The 13,498-nt window shown below is 49.0% G+C and overlaps 1 protein-coding gene across 3 annotated transcripts in view; it reads right to left on the reverse strand.

The window, feature by feature from the left end:
• Nucleotides 1-5,309: 5,309 nt before the first annotated feature.
• The window catches only part of AP2A2 (adaptor related protein complex 2 subunit alpha 2), a 186,317-nt gene continuing 178,128 nt past the window's right edge, over nt 5,310-13,498 (reverse strand). For all 3 annotated transcript variants that reach the window (XM_063944761.1, XM_063944760.1, XM_063944759.1), the window contains 3 exons: nt 6,949-7,018; nt 5,637-5,771; nt 5,310-5,485 (listed from right to left, as the gene is read on the reverse strand). In XM_063944761.1, the coding sequence (XP_063800831.1) occupies nt 5,408-5,485; nt 5,637-5,771; nt 6,949-7,018 (283 nt within the window). In that variant the 3' untranslated portion in view covers nt 5,310-5,407. The remainder of the gene's footprint in view (nt 5,486-5,636; nt 5,772-6,948; nt 7,019-13,498) is intronic.

Genomic DNA, 13,498 nt, shown 5'->3' on the forward strand with positions numbered 1-13,498 from the left:
CTCCGTCAGTCCTGAGATAACAGTGCTCAGAGATTTCATCTTGAATTTGAACTCCCTGAGATAAGGGTTCAAAGACTAAGTTTAGAATAGGCCGTACCGAACCATCCGGTTTTGGTACCACAAAAAGGTTCGAATAATAACCCTTGTTCCACTGTTGAGGTGGAACTGGAACAATGACCTCTGACATCAATTTTCTGATGGCCTCCAGAAGAATTGTTCTGTCCGCCAGCAGGGCTGGCAAGCCTGACTTGAAGAAACAGTGAGGTGGGGGATCTTGAACTCCAGTCTGTACCCCCTGGAGACTATATCCAGGACCAGGGTCCAGACCAGCCGACACCAAGACATGGCTGAACTGACGGAGTCTTGCCCCCACCTGACCTTCCTCCAGGCCTAGCTGTCCGTCATGCAAACGACTTAGGGGTATCCAAAACGGTTTCTGGGCTTGGGAACCTGCGGGAACAGTTTCTTTCCCTTGGCACGACCACCTCTGAAGAAGGTGTTCGAAGGCTTGATCTTTCTAGACCTCGCGGGCCGAAAGGACTGTGACGTGGCTGGTGTGAAAGGCTTCTTCGTAGCCGGTGCAGCTGAGGGGAGAAAAGGAGACTTACCCGCAGTAGCCTTGGCAATCCACGCATCCAGCGCCTGACCTGTATAGGGCAGGCCCTCCACACTCTTCCTGGATTCCGCGTCTGCAGACCACTGGCGCAGCCAGAGACCCCTGTGAGCAGAGACGGACATGGAGATCCCCGCAGCCATGGAACCCAGGTCCTTCGGGAAATCTACCAGGAATCCTGCAGAATCCTGAATATGGCGTAAAAATATATCAACGTCACCTTTATCCATCGCAGTCAATTCCTCCTGCAGAGCGATTGACCAACTGGCAATAGCTTTAGCAGTCCAAGCACTGGCTATAGTAGGCCGTAATATAGCCCCAGAAGCCGTGTAAATGGATTTTAGCGTAGCATCCACCTTGCGATCTGCCGGGTCCTTCAACGCGGTAGATCCCGGGACTGGCAATACCACCTGTCTAGACAGCCTGGAGACAGAGACGTTGACTATCGGCGGAGACTCCCATCTCTTTCTATCTTCCTCTGGGAAGGGAAAGGCAACCAAGACCCTCTTAGGAATCTGAAATTTATTTTTCGGAGTTTCCCAGGCCTTTTCAAAGAAAGCGTTTAATTCTTTGAATGCCGGGAAGGTGAGGGGGGGCTTCTTATTATCTGTAAAAAAGGCCTCCTCCACCTGTTCAGGAGCTGTGTAAGAAATATGTAAAATATCCCTCACGGCTTCAAACAACTGCACCCCCTTAGCAAGTGATGCTGTCCCCTCGACACATCCCCGTCACCGTCTGCAGTGTCAGAGTCAGAGTCCGTGTCATCCTGCGTAAGCAATGCAAGTGCACTTTTTGAGAATGTACCGCAGGGGACCCCGAGGAAGCAGTATCAGACCACACAACCATAGAGGATTGTAGGATCTGAGTGGCATGTTCAGTCCTAGCAACCCTATCAGAAATCTGAGAAATAGTCCCCCTCAGAGAGACTAACCATTCTGGCTCTCTAGCAGGGATCTGCGCTACAACACTGCAATCCTGATTACATGGTATGGAGTCTTCTTCGGAAGACAAATCCTCTGCAGCATATGAAACAGTGTCCATAGACATGTTGTCACACACACCAAACACCCCACAAACACACAAGGTATTTATTAGACAGAGTTTCCCCTCCAAGAATGGCAGAGAGACACAGAGATTGGAGCCAACCCACATGCAGCGCTATTAGAGGTATAGGGAGACCCCAACCCGCACTGACTGTGTCCCTTAATAGGTGACACAGCCTATACACAGCCTCCCCCCCTTCTACAACCCCCTGGTACCGTACAGATAGCTGGAGTTGCACGGGAGGGACCTGGACACCCACTAGTAGTAATCGCAGGCAGTAAAATGGCGCTGAACGCAGCTGGGTTTGCTCTGAGAAGCTCCGCCCCTTCAATGGCACGGTCTTCCCGCTCTTGAAGATTATACTGGCCTGAGGAATTTTGTGCTGGCTGAGAACCGCAGACCCGAACAGGCTGGAAATGGTCAGGGTACCTTGCTGGCTCAGGGCGCCCCTCACAGCGCCGCACTGCCCTCTTCACACTGACCCCCCCGCTTGTAAGGGGGCACAGTGACTAACTCGCCACACTTCAGCTCATTGAGGGGGTGGCGGCTGTCTGCTGGGGTGAGTGTTCCCCTGTGGCGGGGCGCGATCTGTCCCCTCTGGAGCTTAATGTCCAGTCAGCGGAGGCAGTGGCTCAAGACCCAGCAGGGCGGACACTGCTCCCCCCCTCAGTCCCTCGCTGCAGGGAGGCTGTTGCCAGCAGCCTCCCTGTAAAAAAACAAACTCTAAAATAAACTTTTCTAAAGAAGCTTTGTAGAGCTCTCCTAGCTGTGACCGGCTCCTCCGGGCACATTTTCTAAACGGAGTCTGGTAGGAAGGGCATAGAGGGAGGAGCCAGCCCACACTATTTAACTCTTAAAGTGCCAATGGCTCCTGGTGGACCTGTCTATACCCCATGGTACTAATATGGACCCCAGCATCCTCTAGGACAGTGGTGGCCAAACAGTCGATCGCGATCGACTGGTCGATCGCGGACATGCGACCAGTCGATCGCGATACGCCGCCCAGCCACCCGAAGCCGCGCCTCTCCTGCCCTCCGCTCCCGCTCTGTCTCCTCACAGTCTGACGGCCGAGTGTATAGCTCAAATCAGGTGCCGGTTCGTTAGCCAATGAGAGCTCGCGGACCGGCACCTGATTTGAGCCATACACGCTGCCGTCAGACTGAGGAGGCAGAACGGGAGCAGCAGGCAGGAGAGGCGCGCGCTGCGCTCACCACACACCAACGGTGAGCTGTTCTATAATCTATACATGTCTGGCACTGGGGGAATATCTGGCTCTGCAGACACATGGCACTGTGGGGGCATATCTGGTACTGTTGGGGCATATCTGGCACTGTGGGGCATGTCTGGCACTGTGGGGTCATGTGTGGCACTGGGGGCATATCTGGCTCTGCGGGCACATGGCACTGTGGGGGCATATCTGGCACTGGGGGCATATCTGGCACTGTGGGGCATGTCTGGCACTGTGGGGTCATGTGTGGCACTGGGGGAATATCTGGCTCTGCGGGCACATAGCACTGTGGGGGCATATCTGGCACTGGGGGCATATCTGGCACTGGGGCATGTCTGGCACTGCGGGGTCATGTGTGGCACTGGGGGCATATCTGGCTCTGTGGGCACATGGCACTGTGGGGGCATGTCTGGCACTGTGGGGTCATGTGTGGCACTGGGGGAATATCTGTCTCTGCGGGCACATGGCACTGTGGGGGCATATCTGGCACTGTGGGGCATATCTGGCACTGTGGGGCATGTCTGGCACTGTGGGGTCATGTTTGGCACTGGGGGCATATCCGGCTCTGCGGGCACATGGCACTGTGGGGGCATGTGTGGCACTGTGGGGTCATGTGTGGCACTGGGGGAATATCTGGCTCTGCGGGCACATGGCACTGTGGGGGCATATATGGCACTGGGGGCATATCTGGCACTGTGGGGCATGTCTGGCACTGTGGGGTCGTGTGTGGCACTGGGGGCATATCTGTCTCTGCGGGCACATGACACTGTGGGGGCATGTCTGGCACTGTGGGGTCATGTGTGGCACTGGGGGAATATCTGGCACTGCGGGCACATGGCACTGTGGGGGCATATCTGGCACTGTGGGGGCATATCTGTAATCTGGCGCTGTGGGGGCATATCTGTATCTGGCACTGTGGGGTCATATGTGGCACTGGGCATATCTGGCTCTGTGGGCACATGGCACTGTGGGGGCATATCTGTATCTGGCAGTGTGGGGGCATATCTGGCACTGTGGGGTCATATGTGGCACTGGGCATATCTGGCTCTGCGGGCACATGGCACTGTGGGGGCATATCTGGCACTGTGGGCACATGGCACTGTGGGGGCATGTGTATCTGGCACTGTGGGGGCATATCTGGCACTGTGGGGGCATGTGTATCTGGCACTGGGGGCATATGTGTTTGAGGTTTTTACCTGTGGGGGCCAATGTGTTATTTTGCGTGAGGTAGTCATTACACTCTGCGCAGCAAGGCTACGTCCCTTTTTTTTTGTTATACCACGCCCATTTTTAGTTATAGCACGCCCACTTTTTGTTATGCCACGCCCCTTTTTTTGCGCGCGCGCCTGCGGCGCGCGCTATTATTCCTCCTAGGTAGATCACAAAAGCTTTTTAGCTTTCACAGTAGATCACCGACTCCAAAAGTCTGGCCACCCCTGCTCTAGGACGTAAGAGAAATAACCTTTGCAATCTGGTGGACCATTATGCCATAGATGGCACCTAACGTTGTGTATTAATGCCTTTTTCCCTATAGATTGTAAGCTTGCGAGGAGGGCCTTCCTACCTCTATGTCTGCCTGTTTTTACCCAGTTTTGTTCTATTACTGTTCCATTTATAAAACAGAATATGCTGTGCTACTGTATATAAGAAACAATTCATAAATGGTAAATTGTCACTTGCTCCCATCCATTACCAGATTTTCTTTCCAACCAGAAAGATTGGACATATAATTATAGTGTGTATCCATCTTACACTTCTATGAAATTGCTCACCCTGCCCTCAGCAACCTACATATAGTATGTAGTGCACCCTAGGTGGCTGCCTCCCCTGGTACTTTTAAGGGCAGGATGGACAAGATGTGGTACTATTTATGCAGTGGGTGTCCAGTTAGTCGTCTTAATTCCAAGTATGAACCCAGGATGGCTGCAGCAGCTGGAACTAGTTTAGGATAAACAATGCATGGTTCAGATGATTGTGCTTAGTACATTTATCTCCCCCATTATGTGCCCTCTCTTCCAGGCATTGCCTATTTTGTTCAGCATAATCCTATGTAGTATGCCTAAAATGGCTGCCTCACCTGGATCCTTTATGGGTAGGATTAAAAAAACAAAAAACACTAAAATGGCTGCCTCACATTCGTATTATAGTCATGGTTCCTCCAATTTATGCAAGTTTAAAACCCTATTATGTTCCTGATTCCCTTAAAAGCACTATAAAAATAAAAATCTAAAAATTATTATTACTAATATAATGACATTAATACTACAAATGATTTTGTGTCCTTTCAATAATATCCAGCAGTAAGAGAACCAATTGATTCCTAGATGACTAAATTCTACTAGCTTAGGGTGCCTTATAAATAAAAACATTTATGGATTATAGCTATACTGATAAAGTCCCTGTATGAGACGAATGAGAGAGATACACGTGTTAGGAATATTTATTTTCACTGAGATGATAAGGAACTGGCAGTAAGGGAAAAATCACTAAGACACGGGATCTGGGGCCACCATGATTTGGGTTTAAAACTGCTCAGAGAGCAAGTCACATAATCTCTGGGAGACTTCTTCTTTACTTGTGCGGATGGTGAGTCGGTACATCTGTGTGGGAGAGAAGATAAACAGGTTACATCAGTCCTGTGCAATGTTTTTGAAAGAAAGAGAGTAAAGCAGACGACACAATAAATTCTCATGGTACGGTACCAATAAATAAGGAATGACACAGATTGATCTTCCACTCAATATTGCTCACCTGCGCCTGCACATTTGGTTCGAGGCGTAGCAGGCATCCCACTTGGCGGGATTTCGTTTGGATGATTCCAGCAGCCACGTAATTGGATGGGTTTGGATCAACATTTTCCAAGAGAGCAGGGCCAAATCCAATGAGCTGAGAGGAAAGGAAGAAAAAAAAAAAAAAAAGAAGAAAGAAAAAAACAAAGACGTTTATAGATGCTAATAGCTGCAGTACCCGGCGTTGACCGGGATTTTAAGAATGTTTGTTAACAAAAATTAATTTAAATGTTAAACACAGTATAAATAACATAGTATAAAAAAGCATAGAAAAGGTTATGCACATCAATAAAATGAATACCCAATGTGCTGCTGGGGGACTGTGCTATTCCACTATATAACTAAGTGTGTGAGTTTGCGCTACCTCCATTCCTCACATCATGTCACTGCCCCTGTCACATGTAGCCCTGTCAGCACTGACATATCATGCATGTGCTGATATAGTCTGTGCTGCTGGCCCACCCCTAGGAGTGCTAGCGGTGTTTGACCCCCACATTTTTTTTCTCTAGTGTAAGTCATATGGGTACCCAGTTTGTTGTAAATTGGTCTACCCATTTGGGAATTATACAGTCTCCTGAAATACTCTGTGCTGCTGTCACACCCCTAGGGATGATAGGAGTGTTAAACCCCCACAGAGTTTGTTCCAAGATTTTAAGCCAGATGTGTACCAAGTTTGGTGTAAATTGCTCCAGGCCTTCCGCAGTTTTGCTGGCTGCTGACCTACTCTGTACTGCTGTCCCACCCCTAGGGGTGCTCGGGGTGTCCGAACCCCATAGTGTTTGTTTCCAGAGTATAAGTAATATGTGTACCAAGTTTGTTGTAAATTTCTGCAGGCATTGCAGAGTTATGCTGTCTGCTGAAATACTCAGTGCTGCAGGCTCACCCCTAAGGGTGCTAGGGTGTCTTCTTCCCACAGTGTTTGTTGGCAGATTGGAAGGCATATGTGTACCAATTTTTGAGTACATGGGTCCAGCAAATCCAGAGTTATGCTATCTCCTGATATACTCTGTGCTGCTGTCTGCCCACTAGGGGTGCTAGGGATTTAAAATTGTTTTAGTTGCGTCCGCCATGTTTTAATACGCTTGTATGCGAAATTTCACATTCTTTGCTTGTAAACTGTGGATTTGTATAGAAAAACAGACAGAAGGACAGTTTCATTTTTATATAGTAGATTACAAAATATTAGAGGACACTGAGAATGGTAAGTACATTAAGCACTAAATAAAGGTCTGTAATCAGAATGTTTGTTTATATGCTATCTGTGGAAAACCAACCTTTGCTTTTATGATCTCGGAATCCATTGGATGTTTTGCCTTGAAAATGTTCTGAACCTCTTGATTTGGGCTGTAAAGAAAAAATAGGATTTTAATACCTACCGGTAAATCCTTTTCTCATAGTCCATAAGGGATACTGGGGTCACTTAGTACGATGGGGTATAGATGGGGTCCAAAAGAGCCAATGAACTTTACATTTCTTCAACTGGGTGTGCTGGCTCCTCCCCTCTATGCCCCCTCCTACAGCAAGTATAGGTAAAACTGTACCCGAAGGAGAATGGACATACTTGAGAGAAGGAACATAAACAGTGAGTGGTGAGATTCATACACCAGCACACCAACATAAAATGACCAGCAACAGCTGGTAACAAACAGCAATAGCTTAACAGGTGAACTTCTTGAAAAGAAAAAACCTGCAGACACTTTAACGCACTGAGGCGGGCGCCCAGTATCCCTTATGGACGAGAAAAGGATTTACCGGTAGGTATTAAAATCCTATTTTCTCTAACATCCATAAGGGATACTGGGGTCACTTAGAAAAATGGGGATGTCCAAAAGCTTCCAGAACGGGCAGGAAAGTGCAGAGAAGTCTGCAGCACTGCCTGCCCAAACTGGGTATCCTCTTTGGCCAGGGTATAAAACTTGTAGAACTCCAAAAAGGTGTTCTTCCCCGACCAGGTAGCAGCTCGGCATAGTTGCAAGGCCGAGACTCCACGGGCAGCCGCCCAGGAAGACCCCACCTATCTTGTAGAGCGGGCCTTCAGAGATTGTGGAACAGGCAAAGCTGCCGACAAATAGGCCTGTTGGATATTAAGCCTAAGCCAACGAGCAATGGACCGCTTAGAAGCAGGGCTACCCTTTTTCAACGCATCATAGAGCACAAACAAGGAATCCATCTTTCTGATCCGAGCGGTTCTCTTGACAGAATATATATATATATATATATATATATATATATATATATATATATACACATATATACACACATATATACACACACATACATATACACACATACATACATACACACACACACACAGAGATCTCTATATATCTATCTCTTCAAGGCTCGCACAGCATCCAGTGCCTCCGGAGGAGAAGCAGAAGTGCCAGAACCTGACGGAACCACAATAGGTTGATTCAAGTGGAATGCAGAGACAACCTTCAGCAGGAACTGCTGTCTAGTCCTGAGCTCCGCTCTGTCCTCGTAAAGGGACGTAGGGACTTTTACACGATAGGGACTCCAATTCTGAGACACACCTAGTAGAAGCCAGGGCCAGTAACATCACCGTCTTCCATGTGAGGTATTTGTCTTCTACTGTCAGCAGAGGTTCATACCAGAAGGACTGTAGAAATTCCAACACTACATTCAAATCCCAGGGTGCAGTGGGCGGCACAAAAGGAGGTTGCATGTGAAGTACCCCTTGCAAGAAGGTCTGAACTTCTGGCAACACAGCCAATTTCTTCTGGAAGAAAATGGAGAGCGCTGAAATCTGGACCTTAAGGGAATCCAAAACGTAAGGCCTTATCCACACCAGCCTGCAGGAAACGTAAGAAACATCCCAAGTGGAACACTGCAGGCGGAAACGTGCGTTCCTCGCAACAAGAGACATCTACAGATATGATAGTGTTTTGACGTTACAGGCTACCTGGCCTGAACCATGGTAGCAATAACCTTTTTGGCAAGGCCTTTGTGAGCTAGGATGTTACGCTCAACCTCCATGCCATCAAACGAAGTCACTGTAAGTCTGGGTAGATGAACGGTCCTTGTTGAAGAAGAGCTCTTCTCATCGACAGAGGCCACGGGTCTTCGACGGACATGTCCAGAAGATCCGCGTACCACGTCCTCAGAGGCCATTCCAGGGGAATCAGAATTGCCTGGACTCTATTCCTGATTAGTTTTAGCACCCTTGGAAGCAATGGAATCTGTGGAAACAGGTAGACCAGCCGATAAGACCAAGGCAACGTCCGTGCATCTCGTCTTGAGGGTCCCTGGTTTGTGAGCAAAACCAGCGAAGCTTCTTGTTGAGCCAAGAAGCCATCATGTCTATTTGTGGGTAGCCCCACCGGTCGATGATTGGCTGAAACACCTGATGGTGGAGACCCCATTCTCACGGGTGGAGATCGTGATGACTAAGGAAGTCCGCTTCCCAGTTGTCCACTCCCGGAATGAAGATTGCGGCCATTGCGCTTACATTTCTTTCTGCCCAGAGGAGTATCTTTGACACTTCTCGCATGCAGGCCCTGCTTTATGTCCCACCATGTCGATTTATGTACACCACCGCCGTGGCGTTGTCTGACTGAACTTGGATCGCGTGATCCTTGTGTAGAGGAGAGGCCTGAAGCAGAGCATTGTAGATTGCCTGAAGTTCCAGAATGTTGATCGGAAGTAGGGCTTCGTGGGTTGACCACCTGCCCTGGAACTGAGCCCCCAGGGCGACAGCTCCCCATCCTCTCAGACTCGCATCTGTCGTGAGGAGGATCCCAATCCTGAATTCTGAAACTTCGACCTTCCAGTAGGTTCGAGGACTGTAGCCACCATAGGAGGGAAATCCTGGCCTGAAGCGACAGCCGTATTATCCGGTGCATCTAAAAATGTGATCCGTACCACTTACTCAGGAGATCCAATTGAAATTTTCTGGCATGGAACCTTCCATACTGGATCGCCTCGTATGAGGCTACCATTTCCCCCAATAATCTGATGCAAAGATGGATGGATATTCGAGTAGGCTGTAGAACCATTTGGACCATCTCCTGGAGTGTTCTCGCTTTGTCCTTTGGGAGGAACATTTTCTGAGCCACAGTATCCAGAAACATTCTCAGGAACAGAAGCTGCTGAGTTGGCGCCAGGTGGGACTTCTGTAAATTGAGGATCCACCCATGGTGTGACAAAAGCTAAATAGTGTGGTCTATATGGAGCAATAAAAGCTCCCTGGATCTCGCTTTTATGAAGAAGAGGTTGTCCAGATAAGGGTCAATATTGACCACCTGGACCCGGAATTGGAACATTATTTCCGCCATCACCTTTGTGAACACCCTCGGAGCTGTGGACAGGTCGAAGGGTAGCGCCTGGAACTGGTAGTGATCGTTCAGCAGGGCAAACCGCAGGTAAGCCGGCCAAATCGGGATATGGAGATAGGCATCCTTTATATCCAGCAAGACCATGAACTCCCATTCTTCCAGACCCGCAATCACTGCTCGCAAGGATTCCATCTTGATCTTGAAAACCTTTAGGTAAGGGTTCAAGGATTTTAGATTCAGAATGGGCCTTACCGAACCGTCCGGTTTCGGTACCACGAACAGGTTGGAGTAGTAACCCCTGCCCTGTTGTTGTACTGGCACAATGACTTGGGACTGGACCAACTTTAGGATGGCCTGTTGCAGCGTAACTCTGGTATCCTCCAAAGCTGGTAAGCTTGATTTGAAGAATCGTTGGGGAGGAGCGCTGTTGAACTCCATCTTGTAGCCCTGAGAAATGAGGTCCTTTATCCAGGAATCCTGGCAGGAGCTTTCCCAGATGTGGCTAAAGTGACGCAGTCTAGCTCCCACCTCGAGATCCCCTCGGTGTGGGTGGGCACCGTCATGCTGAGGCCTTAGTGGAAACTGAACTGGTGCTTTGTTCCTAAGAACCTATGGTTGCTTGTTTTCTGGTCTTATCTCTGGTGCCTCTAGTCGCATTGGAGGCACCCCTGGCTCTAGATCTAAATTTATTATACCAAATGGACTGGGCAAACGGCCCCGGGTAGGAATGTCTAGCCGGCGGGGCTCCAGAGGGGAGAAACGGGGATTTCCCTGCAGTAACCTTAGAAATCCACGTATCCAACTGAACCCCGAACAGCCACTCCCCTGAGAAGGGGAGAGACTCCACACTGCGCTTGGAATCTGCGCCCGCTATCCACCGACACAGCCATAGGGCTTTGCGCGCCGACACTGCCATGGCAGTAGTACTAGCATTAAGAGTGCCTATTTCCTTGAGATAATCACACAGGATGCGTGCAGTGTCTTGGATGTGTCTTATGAGGGTCACTGTAGTAACCAGGGGCATAACCCCCCCCAAGACCCTCCTGAATTTGAGTCATCCATGTATGACTGGCATGTGTCATCCAGCAACCCACAAGCACAGGTCTTTGTGATATGCCAGCCGCTGTGTAAATAGACTTTAGTGTAGTTTCTATTTTTCTATCCCCAGAATCCTTTAATGTAAAGGAACCCAGAGCTTGCAGTACCACCTGATACGAGACTGATACGTCGACGGCTGGGGGTTCCTCCCAATTTTTTCTATCTTCTGGGGCAAATGGAAAAGTATGCAAAAACCTTTTGGTCACTTGATATTTTTTATCAGGATTTTTGCAGGCTTGCTTAAACATGTTATCTAATTCTGGAAAATCAGGGAAAGTGACACTGAGTTTTTTCTGTGCTAAGAAAAACGACTGCGGTGCTGCAGTGTCTTCTAAAGGGATTTTCAACACATCCCTGATAGCCAGTATGAGGGGCTCCATACCCTGTGCATAAGTTGAAACCTAAGTAATAGGATCTAATTCCACCCCCTCCTCCTGTACCTTTTTCTCAGAATCGGAGAGTAAATCAGGCAGCCCACGTTTATGTGGCCCTGAGCTAGGGAGGGGGGGTTGCTTATCTGCCTTTGCAGATAGGTCCGCAGCAGCTGTTGTGTCTTCTGAGTATTAGCAGTGAGCTGGGCTGACATATCTGCCATCATAGTTTTTATGGCACCGAGCCAGGATGGCTCCTGAGCAACCCCCCCCCAACCTCTTCACTAACCCGGGAGGACTGACTGCTTTGTTCACATGATAGGGAACCAGCCGTAGAGTGAGAGAATCTGGTGTGACATACACTGCATAATTGGTGCTTGACCATGTTTACAGTAGACAACACCCACAAACACACAGACAAGTATTACAATAGCAAGCCTGCCTTACTGTATGTGAGGAGGAGACACAGAATGACAGTGGGACAGTACACCCAAAGCTGGTCAAGCTCAGTGAGACTGCAAGCTGTAGCTATACGTATAGCAGAGTGAAACACTGGAATTATTATCCTTTTCAGGACACTATACAATACAAAACACTATACAATAGTGGCTCCCCCCCCCCCTTATTTACAACCCTGTACCAGTTTCTGTAGTATCTGTGAGTGTCTGGAGGAGCTGTGTGTCCTTGCTGCTGCAGCTGTAAGCAGAGGAAGGCGCCAAAGTCCAGCTGGTCCCGCTCTGAGGAAGCTCCGCCCCCCCGTATTGGCGCCAGAGCTAAGTAGATATTTATACTGACCATGTCTCCTATACAGTGTAAAACATCACAAATGATAGTTTACACTACCGCTGCCAGTGTATACTGGGGGGCTATAGCAGATCCCCCAATGGAGGGTTCCGTATGCCACCCCTGCATTGCGCCGCACCAAGAAACCAGAGGAACCCCCCTAGCGGGGCCCCCAGTTTGTACTCGCCACTCTTCTCACCTTCAGGCTATGTTAGGGGTGTGTGGCATGCTCCAACAGCGTTCGCTAAGGCGCAATGCCCTGCAGTACCAACAACCTCTCAGGACGGTGGTCTTGCAGCGTGGAAGCAGCTCTATCGCCTTAAGAGACAGATAACCGCCAACCCACCCCTAACTCCTACGGTGCAGGTATACTGTTGCCCAAACTGTATACCGAAAATAAAGTTTAAAAATAAGAATTTACTTACCGATAATTCTATTTCTCGTAGTCCGTAGTGGATGCTGGGGACTTCGTAAGGACCATGGGGAATAGCGGCTCCGCAGGAGACTGGGCACATCTAAAGAAAGCTTTAGGACTATGTGGTGTGCACTGGCTCCTCCCCCTATGACCCTCCTCCAAGCCTCAGTTAGGATACTGTGCCCGGACGAGCGTACACAATAAGGAAGGATTTTGAATCCCGGGTAAGACTCATACCAGCCACACCAATCACACCGTACAACTTGTGATCTGAACCCAGTTAACAGCATGATAACAGAGGAGCCTCTAGAAAAGATGGCTCACTACAGCAATAACCCGATTTTTTGGTAACAATAACTATGTACCAGTATTGCAGACAATCCGCACTTGGGATGGGCGCCCAGCATCCACTACGGACTACGAGAAATAGAATTATCGGTAAGTAAATTCTTATTTTCTCTAACGTCCTAAGTGGATGCTGGGGACTCCGTAAGGACCATGGGGATTATACCAAAGCTCCCAAACGGGCGGGAGAGTGCGGATGACTCTGCAGCACCAAATGAGAGAACTCCAGGTCCTCCTCAGCCAGGGTATCAATTTTGTAGAATTTTACAAACGTATTTGCTCCTGACCAAGTAGCTGCTCGGCAAAGTTGTAAAGCCGAGACCCCTCGGGCAGCCGCCCAAGATGAGCCCACATTCCTTGTGGAGTGGGCATTTACAGATTTTTGGCTGTGGCAGGCCTGCCACCGAAAGTGCAAGCTGAATTGTACAACAAATCCAACGAGCAATAGTCTGCTTAGAAGCAGGAGCACCCAGCTTGTTGGGTGCATACAGGATAAACAGCGAGTCAGTTTTCCTGA

Source organism: Pseudophryne corroboree, chromosome 11, assembly GCF_028390025.1.
Source record: "Pseudophryne corroboree isolate aPseCor3 chromosome 11, aPseCor3.hap2, whole genome shotgun sequence".
Taxonomy (NCBI): Eukaryota; Metazoa; Chordata; class Amphibia; order Anura; family Myobatrachidae; genus Pseudophryne; species Pseudophryne corroboree.